Source organism: Podarcis liolepis (assembly GCF_965112155.1).
Source record: "Podarcis liolepis genome assembly, chromosome: 6".
NCBI lineage: Eukaryota > Metazoa > Chordata > Lepidosauria > Squamata > Lacertidae > Podarcis > Podarcis liolepis.
This window is the reverse complement of record NC_139559.1, coordinates 98,383,626-98,410,312: the sequence shown is the minus strand read 5'-3', so window position 1 is coordinate 98,410,312 and position 26,687 is coordinate 98,383,626. Positions and strand designations below refer to the sequence as shown.

The window sequence follows — 26,687 nt, the reverse complement described above, 5'->3', positions numbered from 1 at the left end:
AGCATAGGGGATAGGATTGAGCCCTGAGGAACTCCACGTTGAAGGTTCATAGGGCTGACCCTCAGGGAACGACCACTCAAGTAGGCCCAGAACCACTGCAAAGTGGTCCAACCCATCTCTAACTCAGACAGCTGCTCCAGAAGGATACTATGGTCAGTGATATCAAAAGCTGCTGAGAGGTTGAGGAGAATTAACAGGGACAGATTTCCCCTGTCTCTGTCTTGACAGAGATCATCATACAGGGTGACCAAAGCAGTTTCTGTGCCAAAACCGGGCCTAAACCCCAATTGAAATAGATCTAGAAAATGAGTTTCTTCCAAAAGCGCCTGGATCTGGTCTATGACCACCCACCCTAGAGTCTTGCCTAGGAAAGGGAGATTAGCCTCAACAGAAAGTAATTTGACCATGACAAGGGACTAATGTCACTGTCCCCCACTTTCAAATCACCCTCTTCCTGCCTAGTTGAGAAACCAAGGTCCAGAATATAGCCTGCCATGTGTGTTGGGTGTCAGGCTGCCAGAAAAGCCCCTCCATCTGTTGTCCAACACGTAAACAGAATCCGGCACAGTGCTTGCAAACTTCATTGCTCAGTAATCAGGACGTCAGTACCTGGCACATCCGTTGCAGAAGCTAAAGTTCTGTCCCCTCCCCCTTATTTATACCTCCCTCCGTGCATTTTTTTGCTGTGATTTAGTGTTTCTTAATTGTTCTAGCCTTTTCTCAACCCTTCTTTCCTGCACTGAGAGTGGGGGAGAGGAAGGAGCGGAATCAGGGCTGCATTGCAGAGCAGGAGACACAGCCCCTGCTCCTCCTCTCTCAAGCCTCTCCCCTTCATCCTCACCCTCTGCGGACGATTCCTCCCTGTCCCACCAGTCTGAACTTGATTCAAAGTCCCCTTCCCCCTCAGGTGCCTTCTGGACTACTGGCTGCCACCATTCTTCCTCGTCCAGCCAGTCCCTGACATCAGTGACAAGTTGGGACAGCCCCATGGCTGTCACGGCGGCCATGATGTCCTGAGGTGCCCCAGAGCCAGTTGCCTCGGCATAGATGTTAAAGTCCCCCAGCAGCTCTGTCAGCTCAGACAGGGACACTGCTGGGCAGTGAGGCAGGCAGTAAACTAGGAGCACACACTCTTGATTCCCCTCTGACTGGACAGAGCCTGGAGATAGAGATACAGTGAGGGGGGGAAGTATTTGATCCCCTGCTAAATTTGCCCGTTTGCCCTCTGAAGAAGAAATGACCAGTCCATAATTTTAATGGTAGGTTTATTGTGACTGTGAGAGACAGAACATCAACAGGAAAACCCCCAGAAACCCAGAAGACAAAAGTCAGTGATTGATGTGCATTATAAGGAGTGAAATAAGTATTTGATCCCTTTGCAAAAGATGACTTAGTACTTGGTGGCAAAACCCTTGTTGGCAATGACAGAGGTCTGATGTTTCTTGTAGGTGGCCACCAGGTTTGCACACATCTCAGGAGGTATTTTGTCCTCCTTCTCTTTGCAGATCCTCTCCAAGTCAGTAAGATTTCTAGGCTGATGTTTAGCTACTTGAACCTTCAGCTCCCTCCACAAATTTTTGATGGGATTAAGGTCTGGAGACTGGCTAGGCCACTCCAGGACCTTAATGTGCTGCTTCTTCAGCCACTCCTTTGTTGCCTTGGCCTGTGCCATGTGCCCCTTACCTGGCCTGCCCCATCTCCTATGCCATACCTTCTGCTACCCTGTACCACTGTTACTGGACTGCCCCTTGTGCTCCCCCACTCTTCTCCCCCTAGGCATATCCCCCAAAGCACCCTTACAAAACCAATTAAAAACAAAAACAATGGAAAATTGTTAAAACAATTAACAGCAGTTTTAAAACAGTGTTCTCTGCTGGCCAGTCCTTTTGTAGCCTGTCTTGCCATGCCCTAGGCCCGACGGAGTGAGGCAGGAGCAGGACCCTCAGTATAATAAGTGTATAATAAGTGTAAGATGTAAGTTACCTGTCGTAGCTTTGTTAAAAATATTTTGTCATAGCTTTGTTAAAAATATGAAGTAGACACACTGGTGGGCATGTAAGGTTTTTGCAGAGTGAGGCGTGAGGGCCAGAGTCTCACTTCTCTGTGGTTTCAAGCCTATGGAAAGCTGTTTGTGTGATAGGACTTTTTGTGGCAGTGCCCCTTTTAGATATACTCTCTTGGTTTTCCAGATCAAATTGATTCTCTCTTGTATTCATGATTCCCAGGGTAGGTTTCTGCTGCCAACCTCTGGAAAGTTTAAGGCAAGCATTTTACACATGGCTCTATATTTAGAATGATACAGAGAAGTGGATAAGCAAATACTTGAACTAGCCCTGTGAAGGGTCTCTGTGCCTGTTTGTGTCCTCCTTTCCCATGCTTTTGAGTCAAGATCATATTTAGATGAAACTGATGTCCCCAAGCCTATAAATATTCTTATACATAATTAGCAAATGGATGTTCCAGGACTATATTCCCAAGTACGAGATAGAACACTGTGAAGAAGGCTCAGTTCTAGGAGGTTGACTTGGTGGCTATCTTGAGCACAATTTTGTCTTTTTGGAGGGTGAGGACATAAGAATGCTGATCCCTCCTTGCATTGAAGAGGAGAACATGGGTGTCTGTGAGGTACTTCATTGAGATGTGTGAATGCTGAGCAATCTTCCATTTTTCAGAAGTGCTTGTTTCCTTTATGAATCATGGATTTGTAGTTAACTTTTATTTTAATTTGAACTCCAGAGAACTTAAAGCAGAACTGATGTGCTGATTGCAGCTAACAAGATGCATCTCAGGAAAGACCTAGCCGCCTTCTAGCTTTGAAAGTGGACAAGAAAGACTTGTATTTCTTGTTGAGCTTATCTATCTTTTATGTTTGCAGAGGAACCTCCTAGAGGAAGATTCAGATGAAGAGGAGGACTTTTTCTTGTAAGTATCTCTAAGACTGAAGCAGGGATACCTGAACAACCTTTGGGGAGGATCTCTTAATGCTTGCTCTTCCCTTCTCCGGTATGGGGCCCCACCTCTGTTGTGTATAGCACTGGCCATGCCAGTGTAACGTGATACCATATCAGGTGTTCATCTTCAAAGCAAGGTGAAGTATTGCAAGATTCACTGGAACCCTTGCCAACAGCACCTCCTGTGAACTTTGCAGTGTAAGATTGAGGACTCGCCTTGCTGGCCCCTTCCTTCAGCCTTGGGGGCTGTACTAGTCTTCTTGAAGTACTTTTGCCATCAATGTATTGTGTAACAGGCATAGGCAAACTTAGCCCTCCAGATGTTTTGGAACTACAACTCCTATCATCCCTGACCACTGGTCCTGTTAGCTAGGGATGATGGGAGTTGTAGTCCCAAAACATCTGGAGGGCCAAGTTTGCCTATGCCTGATGTAATACTTTAAGCCTCCAAATATCTCCCTGTTAATCAGCCATGTGATGCCGCTCATTCACTCAAGTAGATGAATAGCAACTGTGTCCTCAGGTTTGATCTGTTAATAAGCTTGTGTTATGTCTTTCCAGGAGAGGGCCATCAGGTCCAAGGTTTGGACCCAAGAATGACAAGATCAGGCAGTAAGTATTTTGTGGCATTTGAAAATGGGTCTTTCCTTGGCTTGTGTTTCTTTTTCATATAAAATTGCCGCAGTCTTAGTTAAGGTTTTTGCAGCATTTGTGTTGAATCTAGTACTGTAGTTGTTTCCAAGGCACTAAGACCTTTTGCCATAGACCAGTAAACATCATTGCTATGTTTTGATTTTTTTGTACTGTGGGCTAAATGATCCATCTTCCACCATGTTGACAGCCTAGAGATTTGTAAGACCTCCTGGAGAGCAGAAATAGGTTCAAAGCCACTGAGCAAATTGGAAGCAATTAAAACTTGGCTAGTAATCACCAACTGTACCAAAACAATAGGAAAGAAGACAAAACTTGGACACCTTCCAGGAGCAATTTGTACTAAGAGGCTTAAGCTCTAGCTTTGACATCCTTATCCAATGGTTCCCTGGAGGAGGAGGAGGGGGAGGCAACCCCCTTCTTCACTCAGATACCAGTTCAGTTCAATTTACTTGCTTAAAACCCATGGTGACCCTGCATATACCCCACATTCCAGTACAGAAGCATTAATCCTAAAGAAATGGATCACCTCAGTTTATTAGTGTTGGCTTTCAGGACAAGAACTTTGGAGGCAGCTCATCATAGCAATTGACTGTGGGTTGGAAACTTGTATCCTATGATTTTATTAGGATGGGCAAACCTGTGCACTTGTCTATTTTGTGTCCATCTCTCTGAAATTTTACTGCACCATGCGCAATTCTTTCTTTTCTTTCATCATTCATTACATATATCACCAAAAGAAAAGCGATGTGTGTGTCTTGATGTATCTAAATATGTTCTGAAGCGCTAAAGTTCATCTTCTGTTGTTCAAAAGCATTCTTCTTGGAGGTTCAATTCAAAGAGTGTGTCTACCCCAGAAGCGTTTGTGGAATAGTGTTCCATTCAAAGGCAGATCACATGCAAACTGGATAGGATTGTAGGTAGGAATCCTTGCTGCAGTTGAAATAAGGGAGCATCTGTCCTGCTCTGTTCTCTCTGTTAAAAGTTGTGTGCTGTTATAGGCAAGAGGTGAGGCACCTGCTCAGTCTGCAAAGGGGGACTGGGGTAGAGCAGAAGCACACACAAAAATAAACCCCAACAGCTATACTCTCCCATAACTACTGCAGGCAGCTGTGCAAATAGTAATAGTAAGGTTTAGAAAGAATGTCATTTTCCCAGCAATGGTTGCAGTTTGAATACTGGGACTATGTGATTTCCTATCAGTTGAAACATTCATTTGGAGAGGAACGAATAATAGGTGCTCATGTCTTGGACTACAAAAAGCCTTTAAAAGAACTCAAAATTAGTGCTCATTTATGGGGAGGGATAGAGATTATTATTGTAGTCTCTAGAACTGATTAATAGAGGCTGACTATTTACTGGGGGAAGCTGTGTATGAGTTTATTCCTTGCAGTAAAGTGATCCACCCTGGATTGAAATACCAATATAAAATGGCAGATGATAGAAAGTTGGAAAGAAACTGTAGAACAGTTTTTGAAAGTCTGTAATTGGAATGTTTGAAGAGCTTAAAGTTGAGGACAGCATTTCTTTCCAGCTTGACTTTTGGTATGCCTTTAAATTCTTTCTTGGAATTGTCTGCTAAGTCAGGGCAGCCAGTGAGGAAATTGCTCACTTCCTGAGGCTCTGTTAGCTCTGTATTTAGGTCTGGGGTCTTGCAACTACCTGATAACCATGTCATCATGCTCCTCTTCTCTGGGGCACAGAGGCAATCAGCTTTTACACCTGCAAATTCTAGGCTTGAAATCTGTTGGGATGTGAAGTTCATGGCCATCCACCTTCTTACGCAGGAAACGGCTATGATATGTTGAAAGTTTGCCACAACTGAGACCCTGACTACTGTTCCTTGAGAAGTGTAGTTCTTACGTTCTTCAAACTGAGGGCATTTTGTTGACCATTCTGTTTCTAACAGCCATCTAAGTAAGTGCTTATGGAAACTCGCAAATAAAAAGCCATCCCCATTTTTAGGTCCCAACATTTGGTACATAAATATATAGCCTCTGGACAGAGTTGCTATCTAGTTATTGTGGCGAATACCAGTTGATAGATTGTTCTCCATGAATTTGCCTAATCACTTTCTAAGCACATCTGTGCTAGTGGCCTTCAACACACATTGTGGTGACGAATTTAGTTAGTTATGAACTATAGAACATTTTTCAGGTTTTTTTCCTGTGGTGCTAACTTGTTGATTGTTCTTGTGATCAGTGGTAGTTGAAAGCAGACTGGGCACCTTTGTTTTTTCTTTAAGTGCAATGGATGTCCAAGCTTTGGCTCTTGAGCAGTTCATGTCAGACACAGTGTTAGAAACTGATATATGAAAGCTAGGAGCTAAAGGGCACCTTAAACCTAGGTTATGGGCGCAACAACGGAATGTCTAGACGTGCTTTTTTATAACAAGAGTACAAAGCTGAAAATGAATGAACTGCAGCTAAATATTATGTTCCATTTTTCACATGGTCTAGTCCTTCCTCTGTCCATCCCCCAATATTCTTAAGAGGGTCTTTTCTACAGAGAGTAGCTGAAAAGGGTCCTCCTTTCCTTCCACTTTGCAGTTTTAATCTGAAATCTTAGGCACAGTACTGCACCCAGAGCTCAAACTGCTCATGCTAATCAAACTCCCTTTCGCAAAATGCACCTAGAACAATGGGGAGTTTTGAACACTGGTTTTGAACACTGGTTTGTTGAGGCTCCTGCTTTGACCAGTAGAGCCTGCTGTCCGGAACCCCCAGGTCAGATAAGTGCGGTGGTGGGGTGGCAATGGGTAGGGCTGGGCGAGCCGGAGCTGCTTGTTGCTGCCACCACTGCTGGGCCGGGCAGAGTCATCTGGTGCTGCTGACTTGCACCTAGTAAAGAATTGTCCACTCAGAAGAAAGCTGCACTGAGTTCAGTGGGCCTTACTCCCAGGTAAGCGTGAGTGGGACTGTAGTGTTTTATTTAGGCAGCCAGGGCCACTTGCTTTCTTTGAGCGGTTTGGGTACCTTCGTTTACGAACTGAATCCATTCCGGAAGTCCGTTCTTAAACCGAAACCATTCTTAACCATTCTTAAACCGAGGCACTAACAAGGCTTCCTGCTGCTGGTGCCCTTCCGCCATTCAGATTCCGTTCTTAGACTGAGGTAAGGTTCTCAAACTGGGACACTTTTTCCAGTTTTGCAGAGTTCGTAAACTGAATCGTTCTGAAACAGGACTGTTCTTAAACCGAGGTACCACTGTAGAGACTATCTTGGAGGAGGTCCAGGTTTTAGGAATGGGGCCCCCTTTTGTGGTGATGTTGAATAGGCGTCATCAGGGATTCCTTGAATTTCTTATAGAATTCTGCTGTAAAGCTGGCTGGGCTTTTAGTGGTTTCAGGTTTTTGAGGACCGTATCTATTTCCTCCAGGGTGATAGGACTGTCCAGGAATTCCTGTTCCTCATCAGTTAAGGTTGGAAAGGTCAGTTCAGCTAGGAATTTTCTGATTTCCTGTTCAGGTGGGTTGCAGGAGGTGTATAGGTCAGTGTAAAATTCAACAATTTCTGAGGTTATTTCTTTGGAGAAGATTATGTTGCTGTCTTTTTTGGTGATGCAGTTTATTCTTGTTTTGAGTGATTTCCCCCCGTACTTGTAGAAGCATTGTTTTGAGTATAGAATGTTGATCATTGTTTTGTTGATTTCTAGTCAGTCTAGTTCCTTCCTTTTTTGTTCTATAAGTTTAAGGAGTTTTTCAGCTCCTGTTCGTTTGTAGTGTGATGAGAGTGCTGTGATGTCCTGTTCTATTTTGCTAATTTTTGAGGAGGTTTATTTTTTAAGGGATGCTTTCTCTTTTATGCAAGCTCCTCTGGTGACTGCTTTTATTATGTCCCAAAGGAGGGTTGTTGTTTTTTGTACAGTGGTACCTTGGTTTACAAACAGCCTGGTTTGCATATGTTTTGGGTTACAAACATGTCAAACCTGGAAGTGTATGTCCTGGTTTGCAAACTTTTTTTGGATTACAACCTCCCCTTTTTTTTTGGATTATGAACAAAATTTTTTTGGAGGCCCCATTGGCAAAAGCGCGCCTTGGGTTACAACCTGTTTTAGTTTACAAATGGGCCTCCAGAATGGATTATGGTTGAAATCACTTTTTTTTTTTTTTAAATTTTTAACGGCTTTCTGCTACTGCAGAAAACCTGCTAGACAAATACAAAAAGAGCTGAAATCACCAACGAAAAGAGACGGTGGAAGAAGAGTGGAAAAAAATTAAAAGCTATCTTAAGGACTACTATAAACTTAATGAATGCTAAAATGTTGTGGTTTCCAGAAGCAAAAGGGTACAGGGATACAAGGCTAGACTATAAAAGAGGACTAAGATGATAGAGATTGGAAAGTAACAATTGGGAGTTGCTAGTTGAATTATGGACATTGGGATGCAGAGAGGGGGGGTATGGGGAGGTCCAAGAAAAGAGGTTTATGAAAATATGTTTGAAATTATACGTGTATGTTTGTCATTTTTAGTGTTTGTTTGTTTTTCTTAAAAATGTTGTAAAATCAATAAAAATTTTATAAAAAAAAAACAGAATGGATTATGGTTGTAAACCAAGTTAGTACTGTATTGTCTACATCATTTTCTTTGCAGTATTTTGGAGAGTCTTTGTGAGACTCTCTAATTAGTTTGTTTGTGCTTAGGATGGGACTGAAGAACCATGAGGGGGTAGTTCACATTTCTTCTGCGATTTTAATCCTACCTATGTTCGTTGATTCAATCAAGGGTATCAGACCTTGTGTGAGCAGAATGCTATCTAGTCTGGATACTGTGCCATAGCTCCCGGACTGGAATGTGTTGCTGGTGTCTCTGAGGTTTTCTTTGCTCTGTATGTCATAGGGACCTCTGTTTTTAAGCATTTTTAGCAATTTGTAAGAGTTCTTAATTATTTGGGGTTTCCTTCCGTGGAAGGTTGCCCATGGGGTTGTAGGGTGGTTGTCTTTCAGGTTGTCTTTCAGAAATATGCCTCTCATATTTAGACTGAAGTTACTTCCCAGAATTGCTTCCCCTTCAGAGAAGGAGAGGAACTAGTTTAGTGTTTTCTGGATGAACTCTGGTTGTTTCGAGTTTGGGGCATATATGGAGCCAATGGTCTGCTTAGTTTTGCCACTCAGTGTCCCTTTAGTGAAAATGAATCTGCCTCTTGAGCACTGTCGTGCCTTTGAAGTCCAGGCCTCTACTAAGTATTATGGCTGCTCCATGGGCCTTTCCTGAGCCAGGTACAACCCATTGTTGACTGAAGTGGGGTTTGCTCAGGAGTTTGCTTCCTTTGGGTGGATTGTGTATTTCTTGTAGGAAGGCAATGTGTGGTTTCATGGTGTTTACATATGAGGTGATGCATTTTCTTTTGATAGGGTTTCCCAATCCATCATTCTGCTTACCTGCTTTATAGGATCATTCCCTGCCAACCCGTGTGGGTTGTCCTGAGTCTGTCACCTTATGTTGTCTATCAGACTTAAGTTGCGCTGACATAACGTGTGATGGGTGGGGGAAGAGGGGGTTTAGAATTAGATTTGGGTTAAAGAGTGGGGAGTAGATTACAGAAAGTAGCCTATATGTAGTTATATAGGTGTTTATTTGGGGTATGCAGGATAATCTGGTCTTCAGCTGGTTGGTCCTGGGTCTCAGCTGGCATGGAGGACCTTGTTTGGGAACGGTCTGTCCTCCCAGTCATTTCGGATAGGGAGTGGTCAGTGAGATGGTGTTAAGCACATTTGTGACTCCTGTGTTGGGTATAAGGTTTATAAGTAGTGTTGTCAGTGTTACTAACAACATTATTGGTTTGTTGGGGTAGGGATATGGGCATTGGCACACTCTGGCGCCACCATTATGCAGGTTGTGTGTCAGATTTTATCCTCTTTGTTGATTGTTTTATTGAGGTTGGGGGTATTGTTTTAGTTGGTATGGGTTTCTTTCTTCGTTTTCCTTTTCTTTTACCTGCTTATTTTATTTGTGTGTATCTTCTGGACGACAAGTCCAATGATATCACAGTGGCCGTGGCAAAGTTTATTTCAGTAGTCATACGAATCAAAGAGCAACATACCCATGACTAAACAAATAACGCCTCGGTCTCCCTCCCCTGGGGGTTTGTCTGTATGAATCTGTTTTTTGTTGTTTTTGTTTTTGTCTTTTAAATATATATTTAATACTATAACATAGTATAATAAAGACAATTTTCAGTGATGGTGCTGTGGAGTCCACAGTAGCCACATGTTCCCGTTTTTGTATCTTTGTCCAAGTTTATATACACTTTAGGGTGTCCCAGAGCTCTGCCGCCACCATCGCAGGATATCACTCTGGTTTCAACTTCACTCACAGGCTGCTGAGCGATCAAATCGATTGCAAAGCTTTCATTCACCTCTTTCTGTCGACCAGAAAAGCGTGCCCGCCTGTAGTCAGTTTCCTCAAAAACCTGTCCCGTGTGCGTCACTTTCTCGCCAGTCGGGGACGTCCCCGTGCCATAGCTTCTCCCAAAGGTGGGTCGCAGGGAGGGGAGAGCTGGGACGCCCCATGCCAAAGCCAAGCCTGCCTGGGACGCTCCTCCCAAGGACACAAACAGACCCGCCATTTCGGTGACAGTGGTGAAGGAGGAAACAAGGTCAGAAAAAGGTTCGGAAACGCGACTTTAGAGGAAGAGTGGCTACAAGTGTAACAAGAGCAGGAAGTGAGGATTGTCCATCATATCAAGACTGCAAAACCACAATAACTTCTTTGTTTCCATCTTAGCCCCATGCCCACAGTAGTCCTCAGACAAGGCAAAGGACTTCTTGACATGTGCTCCCATGTACATAGCTGTTGAAGGACAAGGATCAAAGCGGACGACTGCCCCAGTCCTGTATTTCTCCTCCCACTGCCCTGCAACATCTCAGGCTCTTTCCCCAGTCTTCCAATTTAAGGCTTGACAGCCTGTCATAACAACTTTAGTGTAATTGGGGCACTGGAGATTAATTGTAATCCTAATTAACAGGGTGTACATCCATTTCCTTTGTTTGGTCTAATCACTGCTGGGGGTGAGAGAATAAATGGCTTTGCAATTTGGCTTCCATTGAAATGAAGTCACTTGGAATGCTGCAACCCTAAACAGTGGCACATTTTGGCCTAGTTGCCACAAGAGTGATAAACTATGCCAAACCACTTCCTTCAAAATGTTTTTCAAAACCCCTGCTCATAGTAAACTTAACATATTAAGGCTAAGCTAGGCATGCCCAGGTTGTTGGGGGTTTTTTGTAAAGGAGGAACATTTTATCATGTGAGCTTCCACCCTCAGTCTGAAGTGAATCTGGATGATTTATAGGTTGACCATCTCCATGAGGAAAACTAGGTCATCATTTAATAGGGGCTGGGGCTGATGGGAATTTGAGTCCAACAACATCTGGAAGGGCCACAAGTTCTGCATCCCTGATGCCGCCTTCTGCCTAAGCACTGCGGAAGCCGTAGACTTCATAATAATGAGTGGGTAGCAATTTGAGACATGGTACAAAAGGAAAAAAGGAGTGGGGAGGGAAGAAGTAAGAAAGAGCAAGGGGAGTGGACCATCCTAACTCCCTAAGATGCAAGTAGGTTCAAAGCATATAATCTTTCCAACACCCCTGTAAAGTAGGTCGGTATTATCATTCCCTTTATTTCCTCTACTTACTCATGATGGCTAAATGATGGACGGAACACTTTTTGAGAGCAGTATGCAAGTCAAAGCTGCCATTGCCTCATTACTGTTACTTCGTGTTATTTAGACTGCACAGCCAGTCCCTGGCTTAGGGCAGATAACAAAAACAACACCCACTCCAAAAAAAAATCATAGAAATTTCCCTTTTCTAGCTAAACCTTTGGTATGTAATTAGCTGAAAAATTGAGATTGCTTTGGCTTCTCTTTGAAAGGCTACTCTTATTAAAGAGCTGTTTGTATTGGAGAAAAATCTGGTTCTGTGTGGGGTTTCCAGGATTAGAACAAGCTATGAACTGAAGTTTAGATTCAAAGTGAGGGCCCCAAGCTTTCTGAGAGAGTGGGAAACAAAACAAAGACCTTCCCCCCCTTATCTCAAAGAAGAAAGAAATTAGGAACTGCAAGATACACATTCTGCCCTTCTCTCCCTGGTCACTTTCCTCCCTTTACCTGTTTTTTCCTTCAAAAGATTTTTCCTCCTGGTCACTCTCCTTTCTCTTTGACTTGTTTTTGACACCTGCTAAAAATGTTTTTGTTCCAGCAAAACCTACCCAGGCATGTAATTTTAGCAAGTAAAGCATTTTTAACATTATTGCTTTCATTTTAAATTTTAAATGTTTTAATAACTTGTTTGCTAGTTTCATTTTTTAATTGGTATTTTTTAAAATGTTTTACACACACACACACACACACACACACACACACACACACACACACAGTGTGTGTGACTGGTAGGAATACATCCATTTCCCACAATTCTGTGTCTCATTTTGTTTGAAAGCTGCCTGTTCTTCATGTGCTAGGTGGGTATGAATGCAAAGTGGGGGTGGGGTGGGGTGGAGAGTGTGTGTGTTCTCAATGACTTTGATGCCACAACTTTCTCAAGTTTTCATTTAAAATTGTGTTGCAATTTTTCTGGAATTCTTCAGTGTGGTAGAGCTTCCAGTAACTCTTAAATTCAGAATGTAGTATGACCCAAAGCCATGTTATAAAGTCTGTGAGGATATAAATGTGGCATAAAAATGACAGCCAATGTAGTGTACTTTTGGTTTTGAGACCAATATTTTGATGTGTGCTCTATTCATGTTTACTTAGAAGTTTCACAGTCAATTAAATGAGATGTATCGTAACGTTTGCATTCATAAGACTGCTACTTTCAATTCAAGTCTTGCCTTAGCCATTACTTCCTGGGTAGCCTTGGGCAACCCAGTTCTTGAAAAAAATATTTGGAAAACCACACATGAACACTTCATTCTTAAGAAAATCATAATTTTTAAAGCCCATTCAAATCTTTACATATGCTACTTTGCATTTGAATCCAATAATCAACTGCATTTGCTACCACTTGTGACAAATCATTGGGTAATATGATTCTTCCTCCACACCCTGCTCTGTTTTCCAGTGTCCAAAACCAGGTTGATGAAGTTATTGATGTCATGCAAGAAAACATCACCAAGGTGATAGAAAGGGGAGAACGACTAGATGACTTGCAGGATAAGTCAGGTAGGAATAGTTGGGCCTCTTTTTTCCCCTTGCAGCCTCAGAAGAGAGTCCTCAAGAGTACTAAATCCAGTGTGTTGTGAGCTCTGTGCATAGTCTGAGAATATCCCAAACATGATCACCTATGAGTGTTTGCTTTCCCCCCTATGCCAGGAGTTGCTTAACATTTTGGATTTTTGAGGGAGTTCTGTGGGTGCCAATCCCTCTTGAGAGAAGAGAGAAAGAGTACGCATACATGCTGCACTTTTTCCAGGGATCTGGAAATCTAATCCAGTAGAATTAATCTGACCCTTGAAAAGAAGTGGGAGAGACCTGCTATCTGCTCTTCAAGGGAGAAGGGAGCAGCCACTTCATGACGGTTTGTGTGTGACTCAGGTGCTTTGTTGGTGCCAGGGAAGGATATCAAGGGTCTCATTGTGCCCCTGGGCACCACGTTGGCATCCCCTGCCTAGAACACAAACCTGAAAGACTCCTAAAATGTTCTGGCAACTAGAGATTTAAAAGGTTCTTGCTGTCCTGCATACAGAATCCATCCTTACCAAAAATATTTCTAAACCATTGAATTATTCTAATTAATTATACAAAATAAGTACATTTCTTTTCCTTAGTCTTTATAATTATATTCCTAATATTGAATTTAGTTTCTTTTGTATGTACGCACAGTCCCAATATATATATTTACTTACTAATGCAATAGTCCTTTTTAGATGTAACATAAATAAGTTTCAATCTTGTTCATTCCCAGACCACTGTTCTCTGGCACAGCCATGAGATGGAAATCAAAAGCTTCTGCTTTTATAATAACCAGAGTTCCTTGTTACTACCAAACTCAGGAAAGCTGTAGTGGGTTAAACTATGCTTAGTCTAAATAAGCCAGGATTGAACTATAGTTTATTATCCTGGCTTGTTCACTGACTATAATTTTAATCTAACCAGTTTCCCCAAGTTCAGATAAAACACAGAACCCTGGTTAGTTTTAAAAGGGTTTGGCTCTCCTCATGGCTCCACTGGGGGGGGGGAGTGTGGAGTACATAAGCCCAAAGCACATTCACATGACATTAAGTGATGGGTGAGGAAACTTTTCCAGCTGGCAAACTAAATCCCAGCCTTTCTCACCCACCCTTGGGCCATTTTGCCATTGGGTGATAAGTCCAAAGGGGCCTGCTGTCAGTGCTTATCAAATGGCTTTTCACTGAAAGCTAGTGCCTTTGAAGATGCACTTTCAACACCAAACAGTTGCTTGGTGCTGATAGTGCACCTCTAACGGTTCTTGCTGCTGGTGAGCCCTGCTTGCAAATGAACAATTGCTCTCTCATTTTGACCTCTGCAGTCCTAACTTGTCCCACACCTGATATTTCATATTACATTAGGTAGGAGGCATGTGGAAGTAGTTTGGGAAAAATAGCCTTGTAAGCCAAACTAGTTTACTATTGCATCTTAACTCACCCAGTGTGTGGTTTAAATCTTAATAGCAAACTACCTGACTGCCCTTTGTGACTGTTTTGAAAGTTCCCAAGCGCTGCTGTCATTTTTACCTCACAATGTTACTGTCTTAATGATGTGGTGGATGCGGTCTATAGGAGAGCCCACCCGCCCATCAGGATGTGCATTATGCCACTTGAGTGATGTTCCCAGCCTTGTTTCATCCCATTGCTTACTCTTGTTAACTGTGGGTCTTTCCCACTGCATGCATGGGGAAGATAAAGAGGCAGGTCCTGTGTGATCAGAATCTGCCTAGTTATGCAGAGATACAGGCTTGCATATCCTGGCTTGGATCAGAGGACCATTTCCTGTCCCTTCGTAGCAGAGCGCTGTAGGCTAGATAACTTGTATCAGTTGTACTTCTGCCACTTTTATGTTTGCTTCTTCCTGCACAGCATGGGCTCATTTGTTAATGAACATGTTGTATTACAATTTCCAAACACAGAAAACTTAAGTAATTATGTGGGTGGAAGGGGAGTCTTAAATGAATTTGTATGAACCACAGTGTTGGCTGCATTCCTAATGTTCTTCTTTTAGAAACAAATCACATGGAATTCACTGTACCTCTGCAAGAATACCTGATCATTACCTCTTTGCATATGCTTGCATGTATAAATACAGACATGCATGCTAGGATGGAAAGCTTTCCCACTTGTATTGCAGCAGGTTCAGTTCATGAGGGAGCCAGTGTCGCGTTGTGGTTAGAGTGTTGGACTAGGATCTGGGAGGCGGAAGGGATCAAATCTCCACTTGGCCGTTAAGCTCACTGGGTAACCTTGGGCCAGTCACTGCCTCTCAGCCTAAGCTGCCTCACAGGGTTGTCAAAGGGATTAGGTGAGGAGGGGGACATCATTGAGCTTCTTGGAGGAAAAGGTGGGATATGAATGTGATGAATAATAAAAAATAAATGTTCTCTTTCTGGCACAGAGAGCTTATCTGACAATGCAACAGCTTTTAGCAGCCGATCCAAACAGCTCCGACGGCAAATGTGGTGGCGAGGCTGCAAGGTGAGGTCCCAGAGAGGAATTAATCTGTTGACTTTTTAAAAAAGCAGACCTATTAAGGTCACAAGGGCAGAGTGTGAACATGAAGTGTATACACAATATTGGGAATTGAGTGCTAACACTTTTCCCCACACTGCAGTTATGAATGGGCTGTGTTTGCCACAGGAGGCCAGATTCTTTCTTCCATCCTTTTTCCTAAGTAATCAGATTAGATCAGACATGTTCAACCACGATCGACTGGTCGATCACCAGAGTGATCCTGGTCGATCGCAGGATTAAATAAAGTGGGCAAGGAATGTTGCCGCAGGGAAGGCTGGGCTGGGCGGCAAGTGCAAGGAATGTTGTCTGGCCCAGCCTTCACTGCTGCAAGGGTAGCCCTGCTGCTGGATCCCTCCGCAGCCGTTGGGAAGGCAGGGTTGGGTGCTATTTCTTGTTTGCTGCCCGGCCCGGCCTTCACTGCTGCAGTGGTGGCCCCAGCACTGGGTCCCGCAGGGAAGGCCAGGCCAGGTAATGTTCCTTGCGCTTGCCGCTCAGCCCGGCCTTCACTGCTGCAGCGGAGGCCCTGACGCTGGGTTCCTCCGACACCGCTGGAAAGGCCAGGCAGCAAACACAAGGAATGTCACTTGCCCCCCCCCCCCACACACACACACTGAGTCCCGCTGCCACTGGGAAGGTCGGAACAGGCAGCAAGCGCAAAGAATGTCGCCCACTGGGTCTTCGTGGCGGCAGGGGGGGAAGGAGGGAGGGCAGGCATTATTGGGATCTGCGTGGCTCCCTTTGCCTCCACCTTCCACACACCACACCGCGCAAGATCCTCGTCCCTCCAATGACAACGGGTAGATTATTGCCAGTTTTTTTATACTGGGAGTAGATCACAGTTTCTTGGGAGTTGGACGTGCCTGGAACATATCAATGTAGGTTGGTACCTATGGGGAAATGTGTGGGTCTGGGTGCACACTCTGAAGACTGGTGTTTTTACTCCAGTAAAAAAGTTTGATGAGCTTCATGGCTGAATGACCTCCAAATTCTTTACCCACACTGCTACAGTGCCCACGTTATGCCCGTATTTTGAAAATGTGGATGGAAGACATGACTGGAGGCATTTTGAGTTGTTCAGCTGATTCTGCAATCTTTCACCATTATTGTGAAGAAAGGAGTCATACTAGCTTGGTTTAAATAAAAATAAAAAAATTCCTTCCAGTAGCACCTTAAAGACCAACTAAGTTAGTTCTTGGTATGAGCTTTCGTGTGCATGCACACTTCTTCAGATACACTGTGCATGCACACTGTGCATGCATACTGGAAGGAATTTTTTTATTTTGACTATGGCAGACCAACATGGCTACCTATCTGTAATTGGTTTAAATAAGTCTCTAGGCAATAAGGAAGTAATGTCTTGGCTTGGCTTGTGTTTCCTTCTGCAGATGAAGGTAATTGTGGCTTTGGTTGCTGTTGGTGTTCTGCTAGTGATTATTGGTAAGTGCTTTCTGAAGTTCTTTGTTGTAAAAATTCTGTGAAGTGGCAAGATGTAGAACAAATAGACATCCTTGAATTGCAGCCTTAAGAGAAATCATACTGTCAGGCTTTGGGAACTCGGCTTACTCCTCCCCTTCAGCCTAGGATCAGCAGCACAAAGCAAAAAGAGTCGATTACCATTTAAAGCATGGGTAGGCAAACTAAGGCCCGGGGGCCAGATCCGGCCCAATCGCCTTCTAAATCAGGCCCACAGACGGTCCAGGAATCAGCATGTTTTTACATGAGTAGAAGGTGTCCTTTTATTTAAAATGCATCTCTGGGTTATTTGTGGGGCATAGGAATTCGTTCACCCCCCCTCCCAAAAAAAATATAGTCCGGCCCCCAACAAGGTCTGAGGGACAGTGGACCGGCCCCCTGCTGAAAAAGTTTGCTGACCCCTGATTTAAAGAGGCTTTAATCACCACAGCAAAAGAATAGAGCAGCCATTCTCGGAATGAAGGTGTTCCCAATTAACGTTTCCACCCACTTCCCATGTCATTTCCACACCACTGTTCTTTTTGTGTAGCCAACTTTTCTGCTGTACGTGACCTTGGACTGATAGGCTGGAGATAGTCTGTTAGCTCTCTCTCTTCCAGTTCTTCTTCACCCCAGCTTTTGTCTTCAGAACTATGCCCCTCTGCAAACCACTGTTCCAAATCTATATTGCTCCACTGCTTCTGGGCAGCTTCAGGATCCTGGTCAGGAGCAGGGGGAGGGAGAGGCTCTCACCATTCCTCATCAGAGCAGAACTCCTCAGCCTGGTCTCTGACACATACACTACTTCAGGTCTTCTTGCTTGGGCTAATGGATGCCGTACTATTGAGTTGTTAGCTTAGGAGTTGCCCAGAATATTGCCATTAACTTTTGAGTGCCCCTAGTACTAGAGGATTGTGGGATTGAAATAGCTTTAATGTTTGTGGGTCCTTTTTAAGAAGAAATCAATATAATCTAACCAAAATTGAGCATTTCTAAGATTGATTTTAATTGGAGAGATTTAAACAGGAACTCAGTAATTCTTTATAGTTTAGATCATGGTGGCAATTCCTTTGTCACAAGAGTGTTGTACTTTATGCACACCTATAGGAAAACTTGAAAGTGTTGTTGGTGTGATGGAGATTGGGAGCTAGCTCCCTGTCTGTGGGAGGATAAAGGAATGGATAGACTAGGTAGGATGGCTTTCTGTTGTTTATGAATCCAAAACGTGGAAGACTCAAAACATAATTCGACATGGGACTCTATGCATTTTCCAATTAGGGATGAGTTGATTTTACCATCTCAAGAATGGGAGCCAAGTTCAAGTCCTGAAGATAGGACATTATTTTCCATCTCAGCACAATGTGAAAAAAGCAACCACCAGATTCTGGAAGTTGGTGGTGCTTTTGGATACCAGAAAACCTCCATAAGAAAATGGAAGTCTTTTCCAAATGATAGCAAAAAGAAACACAAACTTTGCAAAGAAAATGCAACCTAAGAAGAAGCAATGCAAAAAAACTAATTTGAGGAGCATATTGCAGGAAGGCATTCTGAAGAACTGAGACAAATTATGCTGATTAGCAAATTATCAGCAAATTAAAAATTAACACTGGTTGGTATCAAACTGAGAAATTGCTCAGTCTTCTAAAAATATGCATGTGTCTTTGTATCCAAGGACTGGAAGGTGGCCAGTGTAACCATTTTGAAGGTGGGATCCAGGGAAAGGATGAAGGGAATTGCAGCTTAACCCTGCAGCCTGACTTTGAGGCAGGTTTGCTACTGAGGTGCAGGATGAGAGTGGGGCCAGGAGTTGCCCCATTCATGACATTCCAGAAGCCAGATACATTTGGTGTCTGTGCACGCAGTAAACATAGCTTTCCCAAAAGATCAGCCACACACTGTCAAGGGAGTTTCTTGCTTCCTGCTCACATGCACTTGAAGGGTGTGAGCTGGAAGACATGCCTGCTCTTCTTAAAAGTGGGATAACTGAGAGATGATATTCGTGGAAAATCCCATCTGCTTTGACTTGAGGATTGGAAAGAGATGGAAACAGGATGTTCAGTAAAGCAATTTTGACGGGAAATAAACTTTCCCCCTTCCAGACTCCAGCTGAGATGGTAAGTATTTTTCCTTTCAAGGGAATAGATAATGTTCTTAAAAACCGAGCCTATTATGAAAACTTTATATTACTGCAAAAATAGTTGCCCTGTCCACTTACCGTATTTTTTGCACCATAACACTCATTTTTTCCCTCCTGAAAAGTAAGGGGAAATGTCTGTGCGTGTTATAGAGGGAATGCCTACGGGTGGCATGCCTACGGATTTTCCTCCTCTAAAAACTACGTGCGTGTTATGGTCGGGTGCGTGTTATAGAGCGAAAAATACGGTAGTTGTCCTATCCCAGTTGGATCACTATTTGGGAAATGCATATGTGGTGCCAAAACTTAGGGGCGTGGGCTTTGAATGCTGAGGAATACCAGGGATTGTGTTAACGTAGCTAGCCGTGTTATTTATTTATTTATTCAGTCAGTCAGTCACTTTATTTTTATCTTTATTTATTACATGTCTAAACCACCCTTCAGCTGAGGATCACAGGGGGATTTACAATATAAAAAACATAAAAATACATAACATATTAAGAAACAATTAAAAAATCAAAGGCTGGGATAAGAGGAATGTTTTTGCCTGGTGCCTAGAGATATGTAACAAAGGCACCACATAAGCAGCCTTGGGGGAGAGCATTTCACAAATGGGGAGCCACTGCAGAAAAGGCCCTCCTCTTATGGAGGCTCTCCATGAGAAGGGCAGGGTCTAGGGCAGAATCAGCCATATGTACAAAGCATTGCAGTAATCCAGCCTAGAGGTTACCAGAGCATAGACAACAGAAGTTAGGCTATCCCTGTCCAGATGGGGGCACAGCTGGACCACCAGCTGAAGCTGATGCAAGGCACTCTGTCCCTCTGAGGCCAAATGAGCCTCAAGTGACCGCAAGGAATCCAGAAGTTTCCCCAAGCTACACCCTGCTCCTTCAGAGGGAGGGAACCCCTCTGAAGAGGAGGCATCCTCCCATACACCCGGTCTTGGGAACCGTCCACTAAGAGTGCTTCAGTCTTACTTGGATTGAGCTTCAGTCCATTGGCCCTCATCCAGTCCATTACGGAGGTAAGACCACAGTCTAGCACATCCACTGCTACATCTGCAGGTGTAAAGGAGTAGAGCTGAGTGTCATCAACATATTGTTGACAATGTACTTCAAAACTCTGGATGACCCCACTCAGCGGTTTCATGTAGGTGTTAGACAGCATGGGGGATAAAACCAAGCCCTGAGGAACCCCACACTGAAGGCCCCACAGGGCCCAAGCATCACCCTCTGGACATGTCCCTACAAGTAGGACTGGAACACCCTAAAGTGGTGCCACCCACCCATAATGTGGACCTCCGCTCCATGTGCAATGGTACTGAAGGTCACTGAGAGGTCAGGGAGAATTAGCAAGGGCACAACTCCCCATCCCCACCCTCAAGTCCGCCCTGATTCTGTGCTGAGTACCCCCTGCTGGGTGAGACCAAAGCCCCTTTCTCGCCCACCCAGGCGTCAGTGATAACATTTGTTGCACAAATGGCATTCTTAGAAGGGTGTGGTGGATTGAGATTGGTGCTGGGTCACTGCTGAGACAAGAGTCTTAAATATGTAGAGCCCAAGCTGGTTGGTTGACAATTCATTTTGTGTGTGTTTTTAAAGATGCCTCTTTTCTGTCTTTTACAGTTCCCCTCATCCTCAAATACCACACTTGACTTGCTGGTGGATATTGTGGTGGCTTCAGGATGACAGCAGAGGAGGCAGCTGTGTGACTTCTGTGGAACATAATATGTATATAGCTTTGAAGTGTGTCCCCCCTTCTTCCTTGGAGGCGCCAGACTAGCTCCAGAAAGAGCATTCAGAGGATCCAGCAAACCATCCTTTTCAGCCAAGAACTCATTCTAGTGTCAATATCTAATCCAAACCCCCCATTGTTGCTCCCTGGAAGGAAGCTCAGTTTGGAGTCAGATACTTATTGCTAACTGGTAATGATGTTATTTATAATTTACAGAATTTCTTATTACTTCTGACAGAGGACAATGGAGGAAGAATAAGGGAGGGATGCAGTGTATAAACTCTATATCATTGTTTAGAGACATATTTAGATGAATAACTGTGAAGATGCCACTTTCTCATATTTAAAAAACCACGATTTTGCAAGGAGACTTTCTGTACTTGTTAAGGGACCCAGAAGCTCCATGTTCTCGCTGTTGCTTATGGATGTGACATAAAAGCATTCCAGTAAAAAAAACTATTTTTAACTGTAACTATGTAGCTCCTAGTAAATTATTGAAGAAAAGGAAACACTGTTTACTTGAATGAAGACACACAAAAGAAAAGGAGACACCTTTTGGTCTGTGCAAGTGCAACTCAAACCATGCATGTGTTTTGCTGCCAAATAATTAAGAGTAAGCAAGTTTACATGCCTCCTTTTTAAAAAAAGGGTCAGGCTGTTTACGTTTCAACCATTTTTAGAAAAAAAAAATTAGTCTCCTACCTATACCTTAGTTAGTATACTTGGCTAGTCAGATGCAAGTAAGTTCAGGTTAAGAATATGTGAGGAGGTTCACATTTAAACTTCATTCACCCTACATCTGGTCTGACTTTTTACCAAAACGTGAGGAGCAGCTTTGAGACTTCCAGGGACTTCAAGTTTTTCTTTTCGTTTTAGGCACAGGACAACTGCACCAAAATGACTACATAAAGACAGGTTATAAATTATGTTACTATAACATAATAAGTGTCTGTTCACATCTACTCCTCTGGGTATTTATTTATTTGAATAGATATAGATACAGATATAGATAATATAGATGCACATACACACGCACACTACTTCATTATAAAATGCACCCACACCCATCCTACCTGGTAGTATTAGTACCTCCCTGCCAATGGTGCAGGTGCAAGGCAGTGGGGAGCAGCAGCAAGATGTGGCGATGGCGCTGTGTGTGTCACGCCACAGACTAGCCTGCTGCCCTCAGGTGCCCTGGTATGTTCAATGTTTCCAGACCCAGAATCCACTTTTAACCCGAACATGCATTTGAGGACCCATTTGCATGGGGGTGGTGCTCCTGTTGTGGCCCCCCTTGGGTCAGGCTTCAGCCCACCAGATGCAAGATCAGGGCAGCAGATGGTGATACATTGCCAATGTTAGTCAGAGTCATCAGTTAGTGCAGGAGCAAAAAGGGAGGGATACCATTGCCTAGGACAGGGCAGCTTAGGTTTAACTAAGGTCAGACTAAGCAGGGCTTCTGGCTTTAAGACAGGTGAGGTATGGAGGCTGAGCTTTTTGTTCAGTCTGCAGCCTTTTTGCAACGATGCACTTACAACATTTTAAATTACTAGCTTAAATTCCAGGGGACTGAATACCCGTGAAATAAAGCAGGGTGAAGAAAAGAACCATGCCTTCTCTTTGAGGAACTACTTGAGACTGGTTCTTTATGTGGTGACACTTCTTTTCAATATTATTTGCATTTCTAGGCAAAAGCTACAGATTGCATTTTAGCTGGCTGAAGAAGAGCCTTTGTTAGACAAACGTTTGCTACAAGTTGAGTCTGTGCGTGCCTATGCAGCCTAAGCACAGAACGAAGCACAACTAAGTTCAGTAACGCCTTTTTCCAAGTAAGCGTGCATGGAACTTCAGTTTTAAAAACAATTGGTGTTAAAATGTTTTTATATTTTTTACAGTTTTTCGCCAAAAGAAATTAGGCTAATGAATCGTTTTACCTTTTGATTTTTGTATCTTGCGGGCTGCTCTGCAAAAATGAGCTGTCACAGGGGCTTCTACACTACCTAGAGATTGGCAGTTTTGTGAGAATTCTCTGGGAGAGCTATTGTTACATTTATTAGTTGCTTTTCCACAAAGGTGAACTTCAAGCAACTTTAGAAACAAGCATTAAGAACAAGTGTAGAAACAAGAATGAAAGCAATGATAATATGTACAAAAGAGCAGATTCAGCTCAGCCCACTCCACAAAAAAATAGCAGAAAAATGAAGCCCCAAAGCCTGACATTAAAAACAGTGATGTTGCCAGGCATGTTTACCTGGAGAGAGCATTCTCGAAATGGGGAGTCACCACTGAAAAGGCCTGTTCCCATGTGACCACCTTCTTGCCTTTCCTGGCAGAGAGGTTAGTATTGCAAACTGTTTAAGGGGAAGGAGTACAAATCTCAGGACCTGGGTGGCAGCCTATTTTCTGCTTGACTTAAGAGCATTAGCCGTTTGGTCCACCCTCTGATGCCATTCACCAGGCCCCACACCAAGGCACCTGCACATGGGGCTGAGCTTCAGGAAAGCTGCCAACTCAAGCTGGGACAGTTGTACAAAAGGTGGAGCATTGTTTCCACTGGCCTTTGAAACACTTGTTGTTGAGTGGTAATTTGTACTTGCAGTCTTAAAAGAAGAAGAAATAAAACCACCCATTTTGGCATAAGTAGTACAGTCTCCAGGTAGCACAGCATGACCCAATTCTGGCTCTCTACTGAGAAAAAAAATCTGGTTTAAGTGGAATTAACTTCCAAGCACAACTGTAACTTGAGGACTTTGTCACCTTTCTGCTTTTTAAAATTGAAATTCTGAAGCCAAATGTGCAAATAATTTCACTATGAAGAGGAAACAGTAACTAGTAGTGGAGTGTTTCAAATCCTTCCTATTGTGCATATGAATATTGTGTATATTATTGTGCATATTGTACATACAGAATCAGGCAACAGTCTGTTTTCCCAAGTACAGTACAGATGAACAGAAGTTAGAAAAAGAAGAGAAGTCACATCGATCCTCTTTGTGGGTTTCTATAGCTGAAATTTGTTCTCTATACTAAGTCCTAGAAAAGAAATATTGCCCCTGTATTTTGCAGGCAATAAGTATAGAGAGATTAACATGCCTGCAAATAACAATAATGCAAAATGTTGTTTATGTAATTATTTATTTTTGGAGCTGGTTTTACATTCTGAATTTGTCTTCTGTCAATGAGCTATACTTTCAGTTATACTAAGAACTGATGTAACAAAAATGTGAAGCTGTTCACTCTCTCCACACCGCATGATAATATAATTTTATCAGCTGGTGTGGGGTGACTTCAGCCCTGCTTTCTGCAGGGATTGGCTGTGTGGTCAAGTTGTTCTCCATGGAGAAGTTGGTCGCACAGCCCATTCAGCCGCTTCTCCACTGTCCCTACACTTGATGCCACCTGTTATGTCAGGTGTAGGGCAGGCGGGTATAGTTTGGGGAAAACAGCCTTGTGGGCCAAGATAGGATGGGCCTGGCTAAATGTGGCCCAGGACTGAAAGTTCCCCAGTGCTTCTCTAAACCCCTCATAGTTCGTTCCCTCTAAATGTAAAAGCCCTTGGTTCTTTACTTTTTCCTCTTTGGGAAAGAGTGGCATATTAGTATTGCAATCCAGTCCGTGGCCTCTTGACACTCCCTCCATGGGAGCATATCAGTCTGAATAGTGTCCAGTATTGTTCACTCTGGCTGGCAGAAGCCCTCCAAGGTCTCCAGACACGGGTCTTTCCCAGCCTTCCTACCGGGGCCTCCAGGGATTGAGCCTGGAACTATCCTACCTGCTCCATGCATGAGCTTGGCCACTGAGCCACGGCCATTGCTTTGCCTTGGACAAGTGATGTGTGGCAGATCATATCCCCAGTAAAGGACTGGTGTGAAAACAGCCAAGTCCTGTCCATTTCTGAAAGGGAAAGAGAGAAATAATAAATGATTATTCTGTGCACTGCTGTAATTTGTATAATTTGGTATTCTTGTGATCAGAATACTGAGTAGCAAAAAGATAACAGTGAAACGCTGCTAAAGATACAGTCATATATATATGGCAGATTATGTTTGTGAGTGTGTATGAGTGAGTGAGAGAAAGAGAATGAGAAGCTTTTCATTTATTGGATGTCATTCCTGGTTTCTGCTACTGATTTTAGCAAATGGGGACTTGCAGGTTTGGCTATAAATTAACAATAAACTTTCTGTGATACCATTTACTGATGTGACGTGAGTGTGGCAAGAACTTGAATTTTTTGTGGATAATCTTGAAAACATTGGTGTATCACGTATGGAGTGTGTTGTGTAGGTGATTATTTACATGGTATGTAGCAAGCAGTGTCTGGTTAGGGAGCTGTGTGGAGGTTATAGGAGAAGGCAAAACCAGCATTTTAGGTTAGTGTGGTAGACTAGCAGACTGCAGCCTTTGGGATGGATGGGATTTCTAGGGAAATATCTGGAATTCCAAGTGGCTCAGAATAAAGCATGCCAGGCCTTGCATTCAACATCCCTGAATAGCTTCCATTCAGTTGAGGATGCAGCTCAGGCCCCAGAGCTTTGAGGCTTGGCAGGTACAGTAGTTACACTGGGCCCCCGCCGGCATGGCCCGCTGGGTCCAGGGCCCTTACGTTAGCAGGAACTAGATTTTGAATTGGGAACTAATAATAATAATAGTTGAATTTATATATTGCCCTATACCTGGAGGTCTCAGGGCAGTTCACAGAACAAAACCAAAATATAAAACCACAAAAGATATAATAAAAACAAAAACAACCCAATAACACCACCACCCCCGGAGATATTTTAAAGGGCATAGGATGTCAATCAAATCAACCAAAGGTCAGGTTAAAAAGGAACATTTTTGCCTGGTGCCTAAAGGTGTATAATGAAGGTGCCAGGCAAACCTCCCTGGGGAGAGCATTCCACAGACGGGGAGCCACTACAGAGAAGGCCTGTTCTTGTGTTGCTATCCTCTGAACCTCTTGAGGAGGAGGCACACAAAGGAGGGCCTCAGAAGATGATCTCAGGGTCCAGCTAGGTTCATATGGAAAGAAGCAGTCTTTGAGGTATTGCAGTCCTGAGCTGTTTAAGGCTTTATAGGTCAAAGCCAGCACTTTGAATTGGGTCTGGAAACTAACTGGTAATCAGTGCAGTCTGACCAGGAACAGTGACATATGCTCAAACCATCTTGCTCCGATGAGCAACCTGGCCGCTGAATTCTGCAATAGCTGAAGTTTTTGAACAATATTCAGAGGCAGCCCTACGTATAACACATTGCATTAGTCTAACCCTGAGGTTAGCAGAGCATAGAGAACAGTAGTTAGGCTATCCCTGTCCAGATAGGGGCATAGCTGGGCCACCAGCCAAAGCTGATGGAAGGCACTCCAGGCCACTGAGGCCACCTGAGCCTTGAGCGACAGCAAAGGATCCAGGTGTACCCCCAAGCTATGAACCTGCCCCTTCAGCGGAAGTGTAACCCCATCAAGAGCAGGCAGCCTTCCAGCCCATCCTGTCTAGGGAACCACCCACTAACTGTGCCTCAGCCTGATCTGGATTGAGTTTAAGTTTGTTGGCTCTCATCCAGTCCATTATCAAGTCCAGCATTTCCACTACCTCACCTGCAGATGTAAAGGAGAAGTAGAGCTGAGTGTCATCAGCATTCTGCTGACAACGTACTCCAAATCTCCGGATAACCCCACCCAGTGGTTTCCTGTAGATGTTGAACAGCGTAGGGGATAGGATTGAGCCCTGAGGAACTCCACATTGAAGGTTCCACAGGGCTGACCCTCAGGGAACGACCATTCAAGTAGGCCCAGAACCACTGCAAAGCGGTCCCACCCATCTCTAACTCAGACAGCTGCTCCAGAAGGATACTATGGTCAGTGATATCAAAAGCCGCTGAGAGGTTGAGGAGAATTAACAGGGACACATTTCCCCTATCTCTGTCTCGACAGAGGTCATCATACAGGGCAACCAAAGCAGTTTCTGTGCCCAAACCCCGATTGAAATGGATCCAGAAAATCAGTTTCTTCCAAAAGTGCCTGGATCTGGTCTGCGACTACTCACTCCAGAACCTTGCCCAGGAAAGGGAGATTAGCAACTGGCCAGTA

General features: G+C 43.7%; 2 protein-coding genes across 3 annotated transcripts in view; one reads left to right on the top strand and one right to left on the bottom strand.

Moving 5' to 3' along the window:
• METTL13 (methyltransferase 13, eEF1A N-terminus and K55) overlaps positions 1 to 15,904 on the bottom strand; it is a 55,051-nt gene extending 39,147 nt beyond the window's left edge. The window contains exon 1 of the mRNA XM_083507128.1: positions 15,897 to 15,904. The gene's annotated coding sequence lies outside the window, so the exon portion shown is untranslated. The remainder of the gene's footprint in view (positions 1 to 15,896) is intronic.
• The window catches only part of VAMP4 (vesicle associated membrane protein 4), a 30,487-nt gene extending 5,681 nt beyond the window's left edge, over positions 1 to 24,806 (top strand). For both annotated transcript variants that reach the window (XM_083507272.1, XM_083507273.1), the window contains exons 3-8: positions 2,876 to 2,922; positions 3,513 to 3,563; positions 12,663 to 12,763; positions 15,170 to 15,249; positions 16,671 to 16,722; positions 20,497 to 24,806. In XM_083507272.1, coding sequence (XP_083363398.1) covers positions 2,876 to 2,922; positions 3,513 to 3,563; positions 12,663 to 12,763; positions 15,170 to 15,249; positions 16,671 to 16,722; positions 20,497 to 20,525 — 360 coding nt within the window. In that variant the 3' untranslated portion in view covers positions 20,526 to 24,806. The remainder of the gene's footprint in view (positions 1 to 2,875; positions 2,923 to 3,512; positions 3,564 to 12,662; positions 12,764 to 15,169; positions 15,250 to 16,670; positions 16,723 to 20,496) is intronic.
• Positions 24,807 to 26,687: the final 1,881 nt, after the last annotated feature.